This window comes from Bombus vancouverensis, chromosome 1, assembly GCF_051014615.1.
Source record: "Bombus vancouverensis nearcticus chromosome 1, iyBomVanc1_principal, whole genome shotgun sequence".
NCBI lineage: Eukaryota > Metazoa > Arthropoda > Insecta > Hymenoptera > Apidae > Bombus > Bombus vancouverensis.
In genome coordinates this window covers 10811837-10830969 of record NC_134911.1, presented here as the reverse complement: position 1 = coordinate 10830969, position 19133 = coordinate 10811837, and the positions used below count along the sequence as shown (strand labels likewise).

Below are 19133 nucleotides of genomic sequence, written 5' to 3'. Positions count from 1 at the left end.
TAACCTTTAACGCACATGCTTTAAGCAAAGAAGTGCACAACAAGAAAAACTTCTCATATTTTGTTTCGTGTATTTTGTTGTATATTTATAGTGACAGATGTAGTATAAATAAAAAATAAAACTATTTGTGATTAAAACAAAGATAAAATTGAAAATTTTCTTCCGTAGATCATTTAAAATTTAAAATAAAGGAACAACCGACAGAATGGATGTTGTAAATTCAATTCTAGAAAACAGCACTCAGGAAAAAGATACACGTAAATCCACAGAAGTAAATAAAGATGTGGAAATTGAAACAGACTTGGGAACTCTTTTAGCGTTAGATTATAATACTGTGGACCTAAAAGCGTTAAAGTAACCTACAAAGCCTTTCCATAATTTTTATTTTTGTATGATCTGCATATATTAATTAATGTTTTATAGATCACAGACTGAACAATATCTGAAAAATTTAACAAGGGACAACGTGCAAGTAGTTATTAATAAAATATGGGAACTTCCAATAGAACGTGTTGATGAGGTAATAGTAGCAAAATTGCCCAAACAGAAATTTGTATTACCACGAGCTCGACAAATTCCAAAACCAAAACCTTTGACAAAATGGCAACAATTTGCTAAAGAGAAAGGTATCAAAACTAAACGAAAAGGCAAATCTAAACTTAAATGGGATGAAGAACTACAGGTAAGTTACAGATGCTCTTCTGAAATAAATTTTAATTTGTTAATATAAGCATTTATCATATCTTAATATTTTTGTAGAAATGGATACCTACTTTTGGTTATAAACGTAACAAAGCTATAGAACAGAAGGAGTGGTTGGTAGAAGTTAATAATGAAGGTAAAGCTATGGAAGATCCATTTGCAGCTGCAAAGACAGCAAAAGAAGAAAGAAAGTCTAAGAATGAATTACAAAGACTGCGTAATATTGCCAAGGCAAAAAATATAAAAATTCCAAAGGTAGGACTTCCTACTAGGGAACATTTTCCTGATTCACAACAACTTTCACAAGCCATGACTATTGCACGTACATCAACAGCATCTCTTGGCAAATTCCAAGATAGGTATATTTCATATTGTATAATTTAAACATTAATCATAATATAGTTATGTATTTAATATAAATTTATATGAAATTTATATAAAATTCCTACGATATTGTATAGGTTACCAAAAGAAAAAGATGCCAAGGGTATAGCCAAGCAAGTTCCAGGTATGAAAAGGAAAGCAGAAGAAATTCCCAAAAATTTACAGGAAGAGAAGAAACGCAATACCAATCTGGTAGACAGTATTCTGAAGAGTAACACTAAGATTCTACGTGAAGATTTCTCTGTACCAAAGTAAATTTTCACATTTTTTTTTATAAGATTTATTAGTATAGAAAAGATTGTAATTGAATGTATTTCGCAGAACAACGCCAGCTAAAGTAAACAAAGACAAGAAAAAAGGTAAAAAGGGAGCAAAAGCTAAGGGGGTAAAGAAACCGAAAGCAGGTAAAGGACAACGAAATATGAAGCATAAAGTTGGAGGTAGAAAACGAAGATAAAAATTTGTTGGTACTATTTCAATCTCTCTAACTTCGGTTATTGTAACTTAAAAAACATAGTATTAAATATGTTGAAATAAATAATACCAATACGAAAATTTTGTGTTAGCTCCTAAGTAACTCCCAAAGAATAGTTTTAAAATTGACATTCTATAAATAAGTCGAATTTATTTTCACATTACCGACAAGCAATACCATTTTTTAAAGACTTAAATTATCACCTAATATTAAATAAAAATGGTTTAAAAATATGACAAAAATACTTTATTCGTCCTCTCTCCACCAAAAAACTAATAAAAACTGCAGAAAAAATATAAAAAGAAAAAGATATAGTCAAGGTATAAAATTCATATATGCATACATAAAAATAAAATTAATCAAGGATGAAGTATAATGAATCGCGAATAAAATGAACGAGTAGCATTACAAGTCGATAAGGCAGGTTGTCCCTTGGTCACAGAATCAGGGTAACGCGAAAAAGGTGAAAGGTCAAAAGCAGCACGGGATATCGACTCGGGATAGTCAAGAGGGCGAGGTAACCTGGTAGTGGGTGTAAGGGAGGGTAAGTGCGAAAGCTGGTTGCCCTAGAATCAGTAAGGGGTTCCACCCCGCATGTGATTTTATACATGCATGTTGCATGTGTACACGTTCAATGCCATTTGAACGAAACACAAACGCATTAGGATATCTTGCGCAATCTATAGGAATTGAAATGATAACTACGTTCAATTGCGATGTTTCATTTTAATATCTTCATTCTTAACCGTACTTGCTCATTGCGGTCTCAATGTTCTATTTTATATTATTTAAAAGTTATAAATAATCAATCTTATAGAATATAGTATACTATTGCGGGTGAAATAAGGGCACATGGTTGAAGACACAGTGGTATGATGTATTTCAGATTGGAAATGCATTATCCAACTCATATGTCCTGTTTGGTTACAATACTGTCAAGTATGACATCCAATATTAGTTCAAATCCATATTTCAGTAAACGTAATTAAAAAAATATGAAAACTAAATAATTTATTTCACCGATTAATTATCATGATACATGGTTTATTTTGAATATTTTTTATAATTTTAATCATTATACATGCATTCTGCAAACTTTGCATCCTTAAATTTCACATAATCCGTAGTTTAATTATGATATATAAAGATAGCTAAATTTTCCGATATCGACCAAGAATCGATTTATTCTAAAATAATAATTTGGTACCATGACTGTATCTGTAATACATATATGTACATATTTTCGAAATTGGACCTTGTCTACAAGATTCTACAGCAAGATAAAAAAACATTCGCCATGTTACTTGCTAAGCACAAATTATTGTTTTCTGAGAAGCTGATTACTTTAGTTCGATTTTGTTATTTACTTAAGACTAGGAACCGAGCTAGACTAATATTTTACTGTCGATCATGCATGAATCTGATCATGCTTATCAGGTCAGTTATCCGGAAAGGTATATTTCCAGGATATTTCTTTTCTCCTTTAACCACAAGAGAGATACAAATGTCTGACGCATCTATTTATTTTACATAACAAAACATAACTCCAGAACTCGCACCACGTCAGTGCAAGAACTGGGAGGGGGGATACTGACGGCCAGTTAACGAAGCAAAATTCTGGCCAGTTACCGGGCCACTACTGTATAGTTGTATACAGAAAAATCGAATGTTATTACGTCTACATGCGATAAAGCAAATCATCTTTGAAACTACTAACCTATATATTCACATATACGTAAATATATACTTTTCACAGAGAATTAATCGTGACTTCCTAATGAAACATATAACCCACATGAAAGCATCTTAGCTTTTCGTAAGTACAGATATTCAGAAAGACAATTGAACGAAAGGCATATATAAGAAGGCGTTTCAGAAAGTTTCAGGAACATGCAGTACTCATTAAAACAAGAAAGAATACGTTTTAAAAAACACGTCTACTGGATCCATAGGTATCGTTAGTTTCAAAATTATAAGTCGTTTCCACCAATCTATAATATATATTTAATATGACCTCCGCTCATTTCAACACACATTGAAGCAATTTTCTCATAGAACTATAATTTAAATAATGTAAAAGCAGAATAATGCTACACATAAACGGATGCTATAATAATAAAGTATGAAGGTATATTCTTCTGTTATTACTGAATATTGAATGATATCGTTACTATCATATCGCATTATATTACTTACTGTGCGAGATATAGATTATAATAACAGCGAACGACGAACATCTGAAGACCGAAATGTATACACACGTAAGAATCTATATACATACATATTTGATTACTTCGACATATTTCATTCGTTAGAACACTGTGAGCATAGCCTAACTCGATAAATTGTAGTAGTTGTAGATAAAACAATATGACACTGAACTCTTTTATGCAGGTTCACGGTTGAAGACGTCTCATAATTCCCAATGAAACCAAAGATATTTGGATCAAGTATTATTAAGACTATTTATTCGTTTGGGCAGTGCTACATCTCTTGAAATTTAACCCTGAGTTTCTGAAAGACCCTGTATAATCGAGCGACGTAACGCGCGTGCGAAGATGGATATAGAGGAAGGGGTTGCTGAGCAGGACTAAGGAGTAATCGCGCGCGGTCGGTCGCGGTGCTCAGTCAGTGGTTGCTCGCGACGAACGGGCGCGTCCACGAAGTGCGGGGTAACGATGGAGGCTGCGTTAATTGCGACGACCGAGTGATACGCACCGTGTGTATACACGGGGATCGTGTCCTGGATTCGTGTGTCCCCATCGCGCGCGCCTCTCGCCCCCACCCCCCTGTGCCTGTGCCCGTGCTTTCGTGTGCGTCCGTGTCCCTTTAAAATCCTATAACAATCCTCCAAAGGGATAAAAGAAATATATTAATATAAAGAAAACACAAGAAAAAAAGAAAAAATACAGTGTGTGATATAAAACCAAAATAAAGACAGAGCACGAACACGAGGAAAATGTCGCCCACATAGTCGAACCAAGGCGTACGGAGAGAGAGAGAGAGAGAGAGAGAGAAGCAGGTCGAACACGGTGCAGTGGTTACCCTGAGTCGTTGGTACGCGCAGCCTTTTAGTGTTGCTGGCTGACTTGATGCCTGCTTTGCTATTGCTGTTGCTGCCGCCGCCGTCGAATCGCCGCCGACGTTGCTGCAGCAGTTGCTAGCGATGCGAAAATGAACGAAAAATAAAGAAAAGAAGGATTGAGAAAGATAATATGTGTTGTTGAGAGGGAGAGTGAGAGAGAGAGAGAGAGAGAGAGTGAGAGAGGGAGAAAGAGAGAAAGGGAGAGAGAGAGAGAGAGAGAGAGACAAATGTAGCCTTCATTGTTTCGTCGTTTGGTCGTCGTTTTATTGTACAAAATCGCTCCTCTGTTAATGCGATGCGCGTTTCTCCTAACGTGAATTAAGAAGAAAGGAAAAAAAAAGAAAAGAGTGAAAATAATAAATGTGACGTGCCCGTCGGCCACCAGCCAGCCTTTTATTTTTTTTACGCGCTTCATATATGTGTTCTTTTTTTTTAGAAACTATATATAGGACTTAATAGGACGATTTTATATATCGCCGAGTTCGTATCTCATTGTGGGTACTATCGGTCCTTCGACATTTTTGTTTCTGGAATTCTTCACGGCTTTGTGTACCCTTTTTTACTTGCTTCGTGCACGCACGTACAACATCATTGCATGTAATGTACATTCGTTTCTTCTCATTGATACATGTGATCATATAGCGGTAATTACGTTTGCTTGTTTGCTTGCTTTTTCGCAAGAATTCATTATCCTCGTTTTTCTATTCCTGATTTGCAGCCTCGTTCGGTGCTTAGTCGATGTTTAGCATGCGATGCTATCCGTCGCAGTTAGTATTGTTTTTATGTTGAATATATCGAGAAATAATGTGGCGTACACATTTGTTTACATTTTTCTCGGTTATACATCTCCTATACTTTATTTAGATTGCGGATATCTATGCATTTATGGATAATTTAAAGAACAATGTGCAATATGTAATAATAATATGCAAAAATATATAAAATACCCAAGATAATATTTAGCGGATGTACCAAATTTCTATATAGGTTCTATTTCTTTTGTCGCGTTCATAAAAATATAAATTTGTATAAACATCCGCAGTCTAGTCATATTATTATGTAATCGCTGACTATTTACGACGAAGATAGTTGACAAAGATTAGGGAAAAAGAGGATAAGGGATTGAAAATGATAGAAGTTCGACAGAGACAAAGATAGATAGCGGAAGGGCACTTAAAATGAACGCGATGAAACGAGGGAGGGAAGAGAGGAGGTAAAAAAGAGAGAAATGGCAAAGGGCGGACTAGAAGAAGGGAAAACTAGAACATGTCACGATAAAAAACGATGAGGAAGAAGAGGGTTTTTCGATTTGTTACATTTGTGACGGAACCACTTGACCCATTGACAGGTCAAGGAGCAAAACGGAAAGATGCCAACGCAGAAGTATTTTCGTAATGTTCGATATGAATATTTTCAAAGCTTAGAGGTAAAAAACAAATCTAGGTAAAAATGTATATAAAGATATTTCGAATTAATCAATGTGATTGTTCATTGTAATATAATCTCTGTGCAAAATATGACAAGATGTTTGTAATTTCTTTTTTGTATAAAGTAATCATTGTTTCTTCTAATATTTTAGTTGAAATAATATAAATATATTCATAGATTTTTGTAAAGTTAAAAGTAGATAGTTTTGATATCTTAAAAATCTTTAATTTTGTATATATTTAATAATCGTATCGTATCTTTATATTCACGTTTAGTATTTTTTAAATTCGTGATTATACTATTTTTTGTTTTTGGAAAGTAATTCTTTCTTACGTCCCGCCATCATCATATGTGACTCTACTTCTTATTTCTTATTTGTGTACATATCTACATATATGAAACATCGCATGTCATATTACCTTTACTAATTACCGATAGAGAGTGTAGTAATGAATATTTTCTAACTTGTGCTTTCCTTGTGTAGAGGATTTGTAATCAAATTGATGTAATTATATTATACTAAACTAGTTCCTTTATTCTTCAAATCTATCTCATTCAAGCAATTATCTGATAACTTTACATAGTACGCAATACAGAAACTTAACGTTACTAATCTACTAGCTTATCAATAACTATATAAGTCAAATTAATTGTAAATTTCTAAGATATATTAAAAGGGAAATAACATTTGGCAAATATATCACTCACGCATATTATTATTATTTGTTTTCAGAATTAAAGTTCATTTTAAGACAAATCGAAAATTTGTGATGCTTTATAAAACATAAGTAACAAATTTGGTAATAAAATGAATGAAATTTTACAACTAAGTGCTATAAATTGCAAGTTACGTGATTATTCTATTTAACGAAAAATGATAAATTCTTAACTATAATCTGTAATCTTTTAATCTATTGATATTATCAATTCTCTTTTTTGCGAGCAGAAGAATATAAGCCAAGAATAGGATAAGTACTCTGTATTTTACATTGGTGTTCTTTACTTGTGGTTCTAATAGTACAAGTCAATTTCATTTCTTTTCCGCTCCTCTATCTGAAATTCTAATAGTATACGTATATCAAGAGTACAATATAATGGCGGGAAAACAATATAAATTGTGTTGTACTATTTCGTTCTTACTTTTCTGACTTCTGTACACTTTTTTGCCGGCTTATGGATATAAGGACAAGTCATAAATTTGGTATGCTCCGAAACGAAGCTTATCTATTTCCAGCATTATGCATATGTAAATATCGCTAGGAAATGTAAAATATCGCTGTAAATAAGACGCTTTTCATGTGCTTCTCGCTAGAATATCAATGGTAGAAATAGGATATGACGGCCGCCAATAGCGGGCGGATGTCCGTCATGTTTCTTGCGTTTACAGACGAAAAAGACAGGAAGACGATGCAAAGGGATCTAAGATCGTAACAGAAAGAACGCCTGGCCCGAAGGCGTTAAACCGGGAAGAGTACAATCGGGGCGCGAAGCGATGTACGCAGCTGCGGGTGGCGCCAGTATAGCGAATAGGAGGAAGCAGAAACGGTTGCAGCTAAACAAACGCGTCGCCGAGGGTACGGTCCCGTCACGACTGAAGACGATACCAGCTTCTCAGCACCACTACCACCATCAACATCAACACCAACACCAACACCAACACCACCACCCCAGCAAGTTTGCTCGTCCGCACGTTGTTCCACCATCTTCCACATCACAGCCACCACAACCACCGTCATCTGCATTCCATCCGAGCATCGATCGACGGCGTCATGTCGAGAAGTCTCAGCAGGTTGCACCTGTTTCTCCGATCCAATTTCCAATATCGCCACCGCCGCTATCCCTTGAGTCGCCAAGTTCGGTTACTTACCCGACTAAATCCAACAACTTCCCATTTCCACCACCATCGATCCTCGATCTCCGAGTCTCGCCATCTTCTTCGGAGCTACAGGTGGGTAGATCTCGTTTAGCGGTAAATTCTTGAAATTTGGCTCTATAGGATTTCATTATCTATCTATACTTTTAGCTCTACTTTTTCTCTTCTTTCTCTATCACACATATTATATAGTTGCTCTTGCTAATAGGTACCCTTTATCTCACAGTATTTATAACGCAATCTACCCTTGTTCAAGTATTTGATAAATCCTCGTTGCACTCTGCACCTTCTCTTTTCTTGCTGGCACACGTTTACTTGTAATTAGGAAATACACCATCGATCGGCTGTCTGGTGGCGTATGTAAATCCCTCGCGATAACACACACATCCTCGAGCGACTCTCCAGGTTCGTCAGCTGGTTATCCATCAATTGTAATTTTTAGTAATTAACATGTCCCTACTGGTTCCTACCAGCGGATACAGACATCACCTAATGCCGGAGGCAGACTGTGAGATGTTAGGAGTAAGTTGTAGTGTCTGGTACCAGCCACAATTAGAAGACCTTTGAGAAGAAACTTGTGTGGTTCTTTTGTTTTTTTTTTGGTTAAGGAAAGGATAAGGGAAGAATTTAAGTTGTAACCGGTGTATAAAAAAAGTGGAAAGGAGAGAGAGGAGGAGGAGAAGGACGGTCGAGATCTTAACGATCAATAAAACAGGCAAATGAATGAGCGGAATGCAGGCTGCTTTATTGATTAGAAGGGAGAAGCAACGGTTACGGGGGGGTAAGGTGGTGAACTTTAGAGAATTACCCTCCAACTTGGCCACCAGACTTATTCCACCGCTTCCACGATATCCCCCACGATCATATGTTTATGGGGTAAGTATTAAAGTCATTTTAATATGTATCATCAACAGTAAGCTATTGGTATCAGAGGGTAACTGCCGCTTTTCTGTCTAACTATACATATGTGCATCGACTTTGTGTAGCTCATTTTGAGAAAACAAATTTATATTGTAGTGTTGTTTATTCCCCTTTTACTTTCTCTTAATCATAGAACAAATAAGTGTTTTCTATATTATTATATACACAACTTTTGTTTGTATCTAAAAGGTACAATTGCTAAATACATCTGCTTAATGTGAACTCTTTATTAAAATACTAACTTAAACTATGATTTAAAAGCAAGAACAACAAATGATTTGTGACTGTAATTTTTTAACTCAAAACAGTATTTTGAAGGAATTTTCTATATACCAGGATTTATGATACTAGTCTTTAGACTAATATAGTGCAAAAAATTGTAACCCTACAATGTGCACTACTCAATACTCCACGCCCAAAGGTTGATAACTGGCACTAATTATATTTAATCAATTCTTTGTTGTCAATTAGACAATGCAATGATTACAGTGTACTTGTGTAGACAAGTTCTACGATACATGTACGTATAAAACGTTTATCTCAATTGGTTCCATTTATACAAATCTTTCTATGTTCTATTTAGTACATGCATGCATGTTTTTTATCTTATTATTTATGTGCTGAGTAACGAGGAAAAATCATTAATTAAATTTATCCAATAACATAATAGCAAATTCTAGATATTCGTTTTGATGAACATGTTTTAAATGATAGAGAAAGATGTAAACTACACAACCATATTGATCTTAAGTTTTATATTTATATATACATTTATATTTTGTACAATATATAAATTTATAAATTTATGATAGATTAAAGAAAATGTTATAAAGTATTTAATATATTAGATTATTCACAATTTTGTTATATCCAAATTGAATAGACACTGAAATGTTGAATAATTTCTATTGTAGCTACTAAGCAACTATTTAAAGGTAATATTTGAACAAAAAATAATTTCAGTGTGGCGGAGGACCAGGCAAAGCAGCATGGCAGGGATGCAGCAGACCTTCTCCCCTTCCTTTATCTCCTATGTCGCCTCATGGTTGCCGTGGGGATGGCTACAAGACAAAGCAATGCGAGGCTCATCGACGATGGATGAAAAGGAACAGAGTAAACAAACATTTGTTACAATTTAAAAAGAAAGTTTTTAAGTTACGACAATTGTTCTATACTATATTCTTATCTTTAGATAAGAGACGCAAGTTATTGCTATGGAAGCAGTGGAGAAGATGACGAAGAAGATGGAAGCAGTAATGCAAACCGTCGCAGAGGTGAAGTTAGTGCGGCAGTGAATACCGTACTTTATGCGGGGCTGGGAACTACAGCGCTCGGATTAGTTATATCGTTTGTCGGCACTGGAGAGAAAGGATTCCTCAGTCCGGAATTGAGGCTGGTGGGTCCTTCACTACTGTGCGCCGGTTTACTGTGTTGCCTATTTCGGGTGCTGCTCTGCCTCTGTCTATGTAGTTGCGGTCAATGCCGCTGGCGGTTTTGCCATGTTACTTCTGACAAGAAAGAAAAAGTGAGGAAAACGGAAGCTCAACCCGCTGGAACATTGCCTACCGCCTCACTTTTATCACCAGCGCATCAACAACAGCAATCGGCCATGTCTTCGAGTGGCGCTGCATCATCATCAACAAAAGCACACGAGCTCTTGCTCTCTCCTGCCCAATTACCAGAGTGAAAACACAATTACGAACGTTTTCTACGAGAAATCTACACGCCGATTAACTGCCGGTTCTTGTCCAATATAGAATTATCTTATCTCCATTCGACTTGAACCGTACTCGCAAAAACAAAAGAAAAACAACAACCATCACAGCCTAATTCTAGTTTAAATGCGAATTTTAGCGCTTAAAAATAATAGTTAAATAAATAATCGGCTATGTTTTTCTACCCCTACTGTGTTTGAAAAAGTAAACAAAAAAAAAGAGTAATCATTAGTGAGTTTTTGTGAAGTGCCTCCTGATTTTATTTCTTTCCGCGTTTTTTTCATTTTCATTCATTTTTTCATTCTCTTTACAAGGATTACTTAAAGTCAAATCACCTTACTTCCAAATTTTTTAAGAACGTACACATTATTCTAGTCTTACAATATAAGATCAGCTTACCATCTTAAACCGACTTTACAGTCTTTTGCAAAACGCAATCCTGAAAGATACGCACATAGTTGAAATAGTCATTTTGTAAGTTGCAGTTTGCATTAAATAATTTATATTAACATCATCTTAACATGCAGTGATCAGGAAAGCTGGAATTGCATTTGATCGGTAGACGTGTAACTGTATATAACAGGTGTATCAGAAGTGGTAGCACTTGATGCAGTCGCGGCAATAGCAAACAATTGATCTTCATATATAGTTCCTTGTGATTCAGTTTTTCCATTGCCTGCTGTCATACCACTACCTGGAGGATTGTCTCCCTTTGTCGCTTCACGATATTTTTGTAGGTACACTTTTAATGGTTCTACGTAATTATCGAAACCAAGAGTCGTCATAGCAAACAGAATATCTTCACCATTAATAGTCTTGCGTTTTTCCATGTGACACCGATCGCTCGCTTCAGACGTTATAAAGGATATAAATTCAGATACACATTCTTGAACACATTCGCGTGCATCCTTCGCTATTTTCCCTGCTTCTGGTATTGCTCTTTTCATAATTTTGGCAACATTTGCTATTGGAAGAAACCGATCTTGCTCACGAAGAGGTCCTCCACCACTGCCACCTCCAGCTCCTTGTAAGGGATCACTAGCTCCATGATTTGAATCATCCGTATTTTCAGGATCATCTGAATAAAAGTATAAGCATAATTTATAATATAGAACACAAAATATAGAATTCATATACACAGTAGTTCACAAAAAAGTAGTTGGACACTTACCAAAATTGTTTAGAAAATTTTTATGTATATACTGTGTGTTTTATCAGTACTAATGAAATTTTAAAATGTTTTGTATAACATACATATGTTCATAAAAAGTTTCTATAAATGTTCGAATATTTTTGTGAGCTACTGTATACGTTCTTATCTCGTAAAATTTTGAGGCATACACGATATTGACATCATATCAACAATCAATTAAAGGAAACAACAAAATACATGTTTTTCTTCCTATAAAATAATGATTCTGTTAAAAATCCCGTGATCTTATGATATTCAGTACAGAATACAAATATTTATGTTTTAAAAAATTTTCAAAATATAATTAACCTACCTTCCATATCATCAGATTGTACACTAATATACGATGCAGAAACACCACCACCACCGAGGAACGCAGATGGACCTAAAGGTCCTCCATCGTCGCCACTTTCACCACTATTTTCCATCTCCAGTTTGATTTACACTAAACACGCTAAACACGATCACTTTAATTTTCTTAACCTGTTTATAGGTTTGTTTTCACGATACTTTATTTTTTGGCATAAACAAATTTATTACTAGACATCAATAGCATGTATAGTTTTCTGACACAACAAGCGACCTCACAGTGCACATTGAAATTATAATTATATTCAGCTTTTTAAAAATATGATTTTTATATACGAGAATATATATTGTACCGTTTCCTCTAATTAAACATTTAATTTATATTTATTATACTAAACAAAATGGAGAAGAATAGATAGAAATAAACGAATCATTCAGGTAGATCCATAAAAGATTCAAGAGTTAAAGGACAGTTTACAACATGCATCTATTGTGCATATGAAACAAAAGAAAAAATTGTCATTATTGGTAACTTTTTATATTTTGAAAATTTTAAATAAATAATCTTCTTTATATTTTAAATTTATTTGAATACGATCAATTAATTGATTCAATGAAACACTTAATGAATACAATTTCTACATTTGTAATTAATTTTAAAATATGTCTTGTCACTTAAAACGGATGAATAGAAGATTATTTAAATATATATTGCTTTACACCAGAATTTCTTAACATTTAAAGTTCGCGCCAAAAATGTTAGAATAGATTCACAACTATATTCGTGACGTATGAAGGCGAATACGCAATGCTTTAAACGAATCGTTCGAATAGAATAATAATAATCATAGTTTCATCGTGTGCGCATAAATGTGCAACAAGTAGTTTATTTAAAATTATTGATATGGCTATGTCTAGTATTTTATTAATGCGGAAAGGTTTATCAGTAAACGGTAAGCGAGTTTTCTTTATTTGTAATATATGCCAATCACAATTCATAAGCACATCATTTTCATCTTGACGTTTGTTGCTGAAATTTTGAAATAAATTATACAATTTTGTGTGGAAAATATTAAGACAATTGTGCAATACGTGTGATGATTGCATTCGTTTACGTAATTTTGTCATTATATGTTTCTCGTTGCGGAAAGATATACATGGTTTGTTTATAGTATAGTATGATCGTATAAGCAAGGTATAATGTCACTTCTAATGCCACTGCAGCTACGCGAACTATTTTATTTAACACATCTATCTTGAAATACTCCAATGATTTTCTGTGTTTATTAATTTTTGTTTTCATTCATGGAGATAGAAACATTAAATACGTTAAAGGAAGAGGTTATGTTCATATTATATTTTACAAGTGTATTTATGTGATAAGTTATCTATTAAAGAAAAATGACAGAACGTCAAGAAAACCTGACAAAGAAATTTGTTAAGGAATTAACAGACAATTTAAAAGAAAATAAATTCGAAGAAGTTTTACACTTCTTTGAGGGTAATAGTTATGATGATATTATTAGAGAGTCCTCATGGGATATCGTTCCAATTATATTATCTTATCTCACTATGGAAAATATAAAATGCAATGGAAACTTAGTCGAATGCTGTACGATAATATTAAATGCTATAGTAGAAAAATGTAATCCTTCTGAGACGGTATTAGAATTATTAGAACAAGTGGAAGGTCCAGAAGATGATATAAAATTTTCTATAATTCTAAGCGTACTTATCAAATGTCTTTCAAAAATGGACAATAAAATGAAGGCAATAGAATGGTGCATTAGTACAATAAAATCTTACATTGAAAGTCTACCTATACCAGAAAAAGATTCTCAAGACTATATTATTATTACAAATAAAGTAAAAAATATTTATAATGAAGTTATATTATTTTTAGAACCATTAATAAATGAGTCAAGATTAGGAAATTCCAAAACATATACCATATTAAGAGATTACCTTGCTAGCATTCTAATTTTTTTAATGGGAAAACCATTGATTTATTTACAAGAAAAAGAATTAGAATCTTGTTCAAGTAAACCATTACCTGAAAGAATTGTAATACTTGTAAGTCAAGTAACTGGAGATTTGCTTTCGTTTCTAAACATTACAAATGTAAGAAGTAGAAAAAGTATGTCCAAGAAGAAAAATATAGAAGAAGAGAGCTTCAACCTTAAAGTAACGCTTTTTGAATTAAATGAGAACATATCAGATTTGGCATATGCTAACTTTTACTTTTACGTTATAACAAAACTACATCTGTGGGAGAAGGTACCGCAGGTATATGATTTGCAATATGTCTTTCAGACATGCATATATCTTATTGTTAAATTATTACAAGAACAAGAAAGTACTATGAAAGGCTTAAATTTCCTGGATCACCTTTTGATGAGATTAACAAGACGTTCTTTAACATTGCAATTATTAGAATTGAATATATTCTTTGAGTTGTTCAATGTACTTGTGAATGTGATGATTTATTCCAATAGCAATAAAGAGAGGAAAAAAGCTTTGAATTTATTTCAAAACTACATTGAAATGTTTGATATACAAGCTAGATACTCCATTATTTTATATTTGTATCAAACTAATGAACATTCAGGTTTATTGAGTTTAACTACAGGAATATTTAAAACTTCTATTATTGAATGCCTCCAAGCGAAGCCTCCTATGCCATATTTTCTGGGTAGTAATCTAGGAACTTTAATCAAATTGGCTTGTAAATTACACCATGGTAGTGCATCAGATCTAGTGGAATTATGTGATGAAATAATTACAAGTCTAAATCTGTTAAGATTTCTATTTATAAGGGATAAGCAAAATCAAACTGGTATCTGGAACTTGGTAAATAAACTTCATAATGAGTATTTACTGCCACTAAGAGAAGGAATAGATCTCTCTAGAGCACATTGGAAAGTAAAAATAAAAGATTTAGAAGAGCAAAAGAAAATGCACAAAATAACTGAGAATACAGAATTAGAAAAAAGCTATGCTGAGATAACACTAACTGTTGGTGGTGAAAAATTACCAGCAATGCCAGTTCCAGAAAAAATTACATTTTGTTATCAAGCACTAAATGGTCTGGATGTAATGGAAAGCATTTTAATTAGAGTCAATGAATGTATTGCTAATAATCCCTTTAAGCAAAATATTAATAAAATAGTATCTTCAGAATAAAAAATGTATATTTATGAAGTGTATATAACTCACTGCTGAATAAAAATCATTCTTTATTTACATTTCATGTATTTTGACTATATCCTATTATTTACTATTTTGCAAAATTATATTTCTTGGAATAAAGGAAAAGAAATAAAAAAACAAATTTGACTTTGATAGGTTTTAGGCGTTTATGGACTTGTAGAGTACTACTCACAGATCAATCCAAAAATAATCAGCAGCAATTAAATCAGGAACATAGTAAAGAAAGTGAAGAGGAATATGAGAAGAGTATCAAAACAAAAATTCTTGCTGCATCTTTAAAGTATGTCCATGATCTTGGATGGAGCCAGCAAGCCATCAGTGCTGGTAATTTGTAATAATTTTTCAGTTAAGTAGATGAGTCAGGACCAATCTTTTGTGTGAGTGAATAAATATATTTTCAATGTATTACAGATATAGTATGTTTTTTAATTGTTTAAAAAATTTTTTATATTTTGATTTAAAAAAATAATTTCATGTTGTTAGTGTATGATATAGATAATAAATAAAAATATTTAATGAAAAGTTATGTACCAAAGGTGCTGAGTCTGTTGATTACCCTGGGATAATTCATGGATTGTTCCCTAATCGAGGAGCAGATTTGGTTCATTATTTTTATTTAACATGCAATAAGGAATTGAATAAAATCCTTGAAGAAAAAGCTCTTACTGTTGAAAAAAAACCTACTAAAGAAACAAAGATATTAGAATTACAAGTACGCAATGCTGTTGAGACAAGACTCAGAATGGTGATTCCATATAAAAAGACATGGCCACAAGCATTAGCTCTTATGGCTCTACCACCAAACGTACCAATGTCACTAGCTAATTTACTCACTTTAGTGGACGATATTTGCTATTATGCTGGTGATAGATCAGTTGATGTAAGAATAATAAGCATATTTTGTAAATCTATGTTAAAATATTAATGACTATGAAATGTATCTTATATAAAAATTTTGTTGAATCAGATGAACTGGTATACTAGAAGAGTAGTATTAGCAGGTATTTATAAAACCACCGAATTGTATATGTTACAAGATAATAGTGAAGATCATCAGAAAACTTGGAATTTCTTGGAAAGACGAATAAAAGATGCAACACAAATTCATACAATTCTAACAACAACTTCTGATATGGCATTACCAGATTTAAATCGTGCTAGTGAAGCAGCAAGTGCTGCCTTTGTTACAGTAAGTATATTAAAGTATGAATCGTCTTTTTCTAAATACTTACATTGTATATTTTTATTTTAAACAGGCACGCAATATACTTGGACTGAATTGGAATAGGTAGAAAAGAAAGAAAAATTAAAGCTTAGATCACTAAATAGAGAAAAAGTACGAAGTATTTTTTGGAGTTTATTTGATACAAATGAAAATATGAACTTATGTAAAAAACTTGTGTAACAATATTTAAATACTGATGGTATTAAAAAATAGGATAATGTTAAGACAAGTTAACGATCATAGCTAGTTTATTTTAGTGTCATATTTTAACAAGATCTGTACATGTGAGTTTGAATTCAATAAATGTGACTTACTTTTGATGCATATAAAGATATAAACTGATAGAAATATAGATTTAATAATGTTTAATAATTACCCTGCAATATTGTTATGATTAAGGTTATATAGTATTCTTTTTATACAAAATTACGTTGTGTCTCCATTGAACAAGAGATCAACTTCGGTCCTTATCATTGAATTGAGCAGGAGATTACTTTTATTATAAAAAAATATATTTTTTTATACAGATACACACCACACAGCCAAGTACTTCATAAATCGAATAAACTTCAAATTACGTTAAAAAGTATAACGTATTTTGTAGAGAAGTGATTCATGCAAACCTAAATCTTTCACATATTGTTCATTATCAATGTTCTTGAAAGTGATGCAATTATATCAATTAATTTTTATAAAAGTAAAGATATCTTGCAAATCTTAACAATGAACATTTCAGTTCTTATAAAAAGAAGCTCATATCTAATCTTTTGTTATTTCTCGGAAATACGTTTTTCTGAGAAAGCTATTATTGCTATGCAATACAAACTTTGCGTTGTCAATAACAATACATTTACAATGTAACAAATATTTTTTGGGAGGCCGATGTTAATAGTGCGCTTCTTCTATGTAACCCTTGATTGTTTTTGGTAAAGGCAACTTATGAATATTGTCTAATCTAGTATTTTGACGTATAACAAAACGACAAAGGTATTGTAAACTTCGGACTTGAGTAAACCTGCTTACTGGCTTTGTTAATCTAACAGGGAAAGACGGATGACCAGGATACTTAGGCCGTGAATAGCAGAAAACTGCTGATTGACTAAAATTCATTGAATAGTCAATTAAATCAGCCACTGAACTAAATCCTTCACTTTCACTTTGGTTGCATAAAGAAAATAAACCACCACTATGTTCCATACGAGCATGGAGTAATTTGCCAGCTGATTTAAAGCTAAGTGTTAGGACATATCTACAAAAAAATATATATGGATTTTCCTCAATGATAGCTTTAACAAAAAAGAAAAAAGAGGAAGAAAAACAAACCTATCGTCTGATGAATCTCTTACTAGGAATGCACCATCTGGTTCAGATAGAAGTTTGGCATCAGCCTCAGTTCCTGATATTGGACCCCAATACCACCCATAATTACTTAATTTAAGCAATTCCTCTGTAAGACTTGCTTTTGCTTTGTTATCATTACTTCTATTATCTTCTATATTTTCTTTAATTCTTTCAACTTGATGTTTTACTATATAATTTTCTATTATTGATCTGGGTTCTAACTGGTCTGTTTCATTATTGGAGCATGATTGGTATATGTCAGAAACATTTTTATGATCGATATCTGTCTCCAACTTATTAATAATTTTTTCATTAATTGCTTCTAGTTTCTCTTCAGTGTCACTGCAACTATTTATGGTATCATTTAGGCTCTCTGAAATATATTCATTTTGTGACACATTGCTGTTTTGATCATCAAAATTCTTGTCAGTTTCTTCGCATTTTAATTCAGAGATATTATCTTCTTCAGTGGAAATTGTAGGCACATCCTTCTGAATAACTAATGGATCATAATTTGTATCATTTTGTACGCTAGATGTTTCGACTTCCTTCGTCTGTAAGAACTTTGATTATGCATGAAACAAAGATCTTTGTCATGAAAATTTGTGCGTACTTACCCTTTGCTTAGATTTATGAGTCAACTTTCTGATCTGCATGTGTTTCTTAATATTCTTAAAAAATTCAAACGATGTTTTGGAGGAGAGAGTATTTTTCGTTTTGCTATCATTTTCATTTGTTTTGACTTTAACTTCTATTAAATCCTCCTTTTTCTTCTGGTTCTCCTCTTTTTTTGATACATTCTCACGTCGTGAATCACGCCACCAAAGAAAATCAAACGTTCTACCATTCAACTTACGTGGTTTCAAGCTTTGGTTCGATGTTTTCGCCGTACATGTTGGTGCAGTCGTGACGAATTCCTCTGACATTTGACTTATCATGTTTCAATATCATGCGGCCCTTCAAACTGGCTCCAAGCTGAAGAATGGATACGCTTCCACTATCTTATCAAAAATTATTTCACACGCCATCTATTTCTTAACTTCTATTCTTTCTTCGTGATTACAAATTTTTTCTCAGAAATTTGAAAAACTTCACTGTAGATTATCGTTTAATAATCATTCCAGAAAATTATCCTATTATGCCGACCAAATGTAGTCCAACATGAGAATGTTTTTGTGTACTTTCGTAAATTTGTATCAAATTATTCCCTACTGCTTTGAAAGATATGTTTTTCCACTAACTTTGCCTAGAAAGTTCCTATGAACTAGATTAT

General features: G+C 33.0%; 5 protein-coding genes across 9 annotated transcripts; 3 read left to right on the top strand and 2 right to left on the bottom strand.

Annotated features, from left to right (window-relative positions):
* Nucleotides 1-24: 24 nt before the first annotated feature.
* On the top strand, nucleotides 25-1641 carry LOC117153621 (ribosome biogenesis regulatory protein homolog). The gene is made up of 5 exons (XM_033327828.2): nucleotides 25-354; nucleotides 424-682; nucleotides 760-1061; nucleotides 1164-1337; nucleotides 1408-1641. Exons 1-5 carry the CDS (start codon nucleotides 206-208, stop codon nucleotides 1541-1543), a joined length of 1020 nt encoding a protein of 339 aa, XP_033183719.1. The 5' UTR covers nucleotides 25-205; the 3' UTR covers nucleotides 1544-1641.
* Nucleotides 1642-4143: 2502 nt separating this feature from the next.
* Nucleotides 4144-10808, top strand: LOC117153620 (uncharacterized). Of its 2 annotated transcripts, none has more exons than XM_033327827.2 (4): nucleotides 4144-4618; nucleotides 7462-8022; nucleotides 9832-9981; nucleotides 10061-10808. In XM_033327827.2, exons 2-4 carry the CDS (start codon nucleotides 7567-7569, stop codon nucleotides 10553-10555), a joined length of 1101 nt encoding a protein of 366 aa, XP_033183718.1. In that variant the 5' UTR covers nucleotides 4144-4618; nucleotides 7462-7566; the 3' UTR covers nucleotides 10556-10808. The 2 variants fall into 2 exon arrangements, with proteins under 2 accessions (XP_033183718.1, XP_076474828.1); XM_076618713.1 differs by lacking the exon at nucleotides 4144-4618 and adding an exon at nucleotides 4626-6072.
* Nf-YB (nuclear factor Y-box B) lies at nucleotides 9609-12308 on the bottom strand. Its single transcript, XM_033327829.2, has 2 exons — nucleotides 12089-12308; nucleotides 9609-11661 (listed from the first exon to the last, which is right to left on the bottom strand). Exons 1-2 carry the CDS (start codon nucleotides 12201-12203, stop codon nucleotides 11114-11116), a joined length of 663 nt encoding a protein of 220 aa, XP_033183720.1. The 5' UTR covers nucleotides 12204-12308; the 3' UTR covers nucleotides 9609-11113.
* Nucleotides 12309-12876: 568 nt separating this feature from the next.
* On the top strand, nucleotides 12877-16871 carry Coq9 (ubiquinone biosynthesis protein COQ9, mitochondrial). 3 transcript variants are annotated; one of them, XM_033328079.2, is made up of 5 exons: nucleotides 12880-13037; nucleotides 15430-15618; nucleotides 15831-16174; nucleotides 16262-16483; nucleotides 16551-16871. In XM_033328079.2, exons 1-5 carry the CDS (start codon nucleotides 12989-12991, stop codon nucleotides 16584-16586), a joined length of 840 nt encoding a protein of 279 aa, XP_033183970.1. In that variant the 5' UTR covers nucleotides 12880-12988; the 3' UTR covers nucleotides 16587-16871. The 3 variants fall into 3 exon arrangements, with proteins under 3 accessions (XP_076474795.1, XP_033183970.1, XP_033183971.1); XM_033328080.2 differs by lacking the exon at nucleotides 12880-13037 and having other exon boundaries at nucleotides 15436-15639; nucleotides 15818-16174; XM_076618680.1 differs by lacking the exons at nucleotides 15430-15618; nucleotides 15831-16174; nucleotides 16262-16483; nucleotides 16551-16871 and adding an exon at nucleotides 13988-15329 and having other exon boundaries at nucleotides 12877-13037.
* LOC117153740 (uncharacterized) lies at nucleotides 16750-19051 on the bottom strand. 2 transcript variants are annotated; one of them, XM_033328076.2, is made up of 3 exons: nucleotides 18478-19051; nucleotides 17843-18423; nucleotides 16750-17768 (listed from the first exon to the last, which is right to left on the bottom strand). In XM_033328076.2, exons 1-3 carry the CDS (start codon nucleotides 18796-18798, stop codon nucleotides 17405-17407), a joined length of 1266 nt encoding a protein of 421 aa, XP_033183967.1. In that variant the 5' UTR covers nucleotides 18799-19051; the 3' UTR covers nucleotides 16750-17404. The 2 variants fall into 2 exon arrangements, with proteins under 2 accessions (XP_033183967.1, XP_033183968.1); XM_033328077.2 differs by having other exon boundaries at nucleotides 17843-18414.
* Nucleotides 19052-19133: the final 82 nt, after the last annotated feature.

Coding starts and splice junctions, on each gene's coding strand:
- LOC117153621 (XM_033327828.2), top strand. CDS start 206: ATGGATGTTGTAAATTCAATTCTAGAAAACAGCACTCAGGAAAAAGAT. Junction 1,062..1,163: donor CTTGGCAAATTCCAAGATAG/GTATATTTCATA, acceptor GATATTGTATAG/GTTACCAAAAGAAAAAGATG. Junction 1,338..1,407: donor GAAGATTTCTCTGTACCAAA/GTAAATTTTCAC, acceptor TGTATTTCGCAG/AACAACGCCAGCTAAAGTAA.
- LOC117153620 (XM_033327827.2), top strand. CDS start 7,567: ATGTACGCAGCTGCGGGTGGCGCCAGTATAGCGAATAGGAGGAAGCAG. Junction 8,023..9,831: donor CATCTTCTTCGGAGCTACAG/GTGGGTAGATCT, acceptor AAATAATTTCAG/TGTGGCGGAGGACCAGGCAA. Junction 9,982..10,060: donor GATGGATGAAAAGGAACAGA/GTAAACAAACAT, acceptor TCTTATCTTTAG/ATAAGAGACGCAAGTTATTG.
- Nf-YB (XM_033327829.2), bottom strand. CDS start 12,203: ATGGAAAATAGTGGTGAAAGTGGCGACGATGGAGGACCTTTAGGTCCA. Junction 11,662..12,088: donor ACAATCTGATGATATGGAAG/GTAGGTTAATTA, acceptor ACTTTTATTCAG/ATGATCCTGAAAATACGGAT.
- Coq9 (XM_076618680.1), top strand. CDS start 12,989: ATGGCTATGTCTAGTATTTTATTAATGCGGAAAGGTTTATCAGTAAAC. Junction 13,038..13,987: donor GAAAGGTTTATCAGTAAACG/GTAAGCGAGTTT, acceptor TATTATTTTTAG/AACCATTAATAAATGAGTCA.
- LOC117153740 (XM_033328076.2), bottom strand. CDS start 18,798: ATGATAAGTCAAATGTCAGAGGAATTCGTCACGACTGCACCAACATGT. Junction 18,424..18,477: donor CTCATAAATCTAAGCAAAGG/GTAAGTACGCAC, acceptor GCATAATCAAAG/TTCTTACAGACGAAGGAAGT. Junction 17,769..17,842: donor AGAGATTCATCAGACGATAG/GTTTGTTTTTCT, acceptor ATTTTTTTGTAG/ATATGTCCTAACACTTAGCT.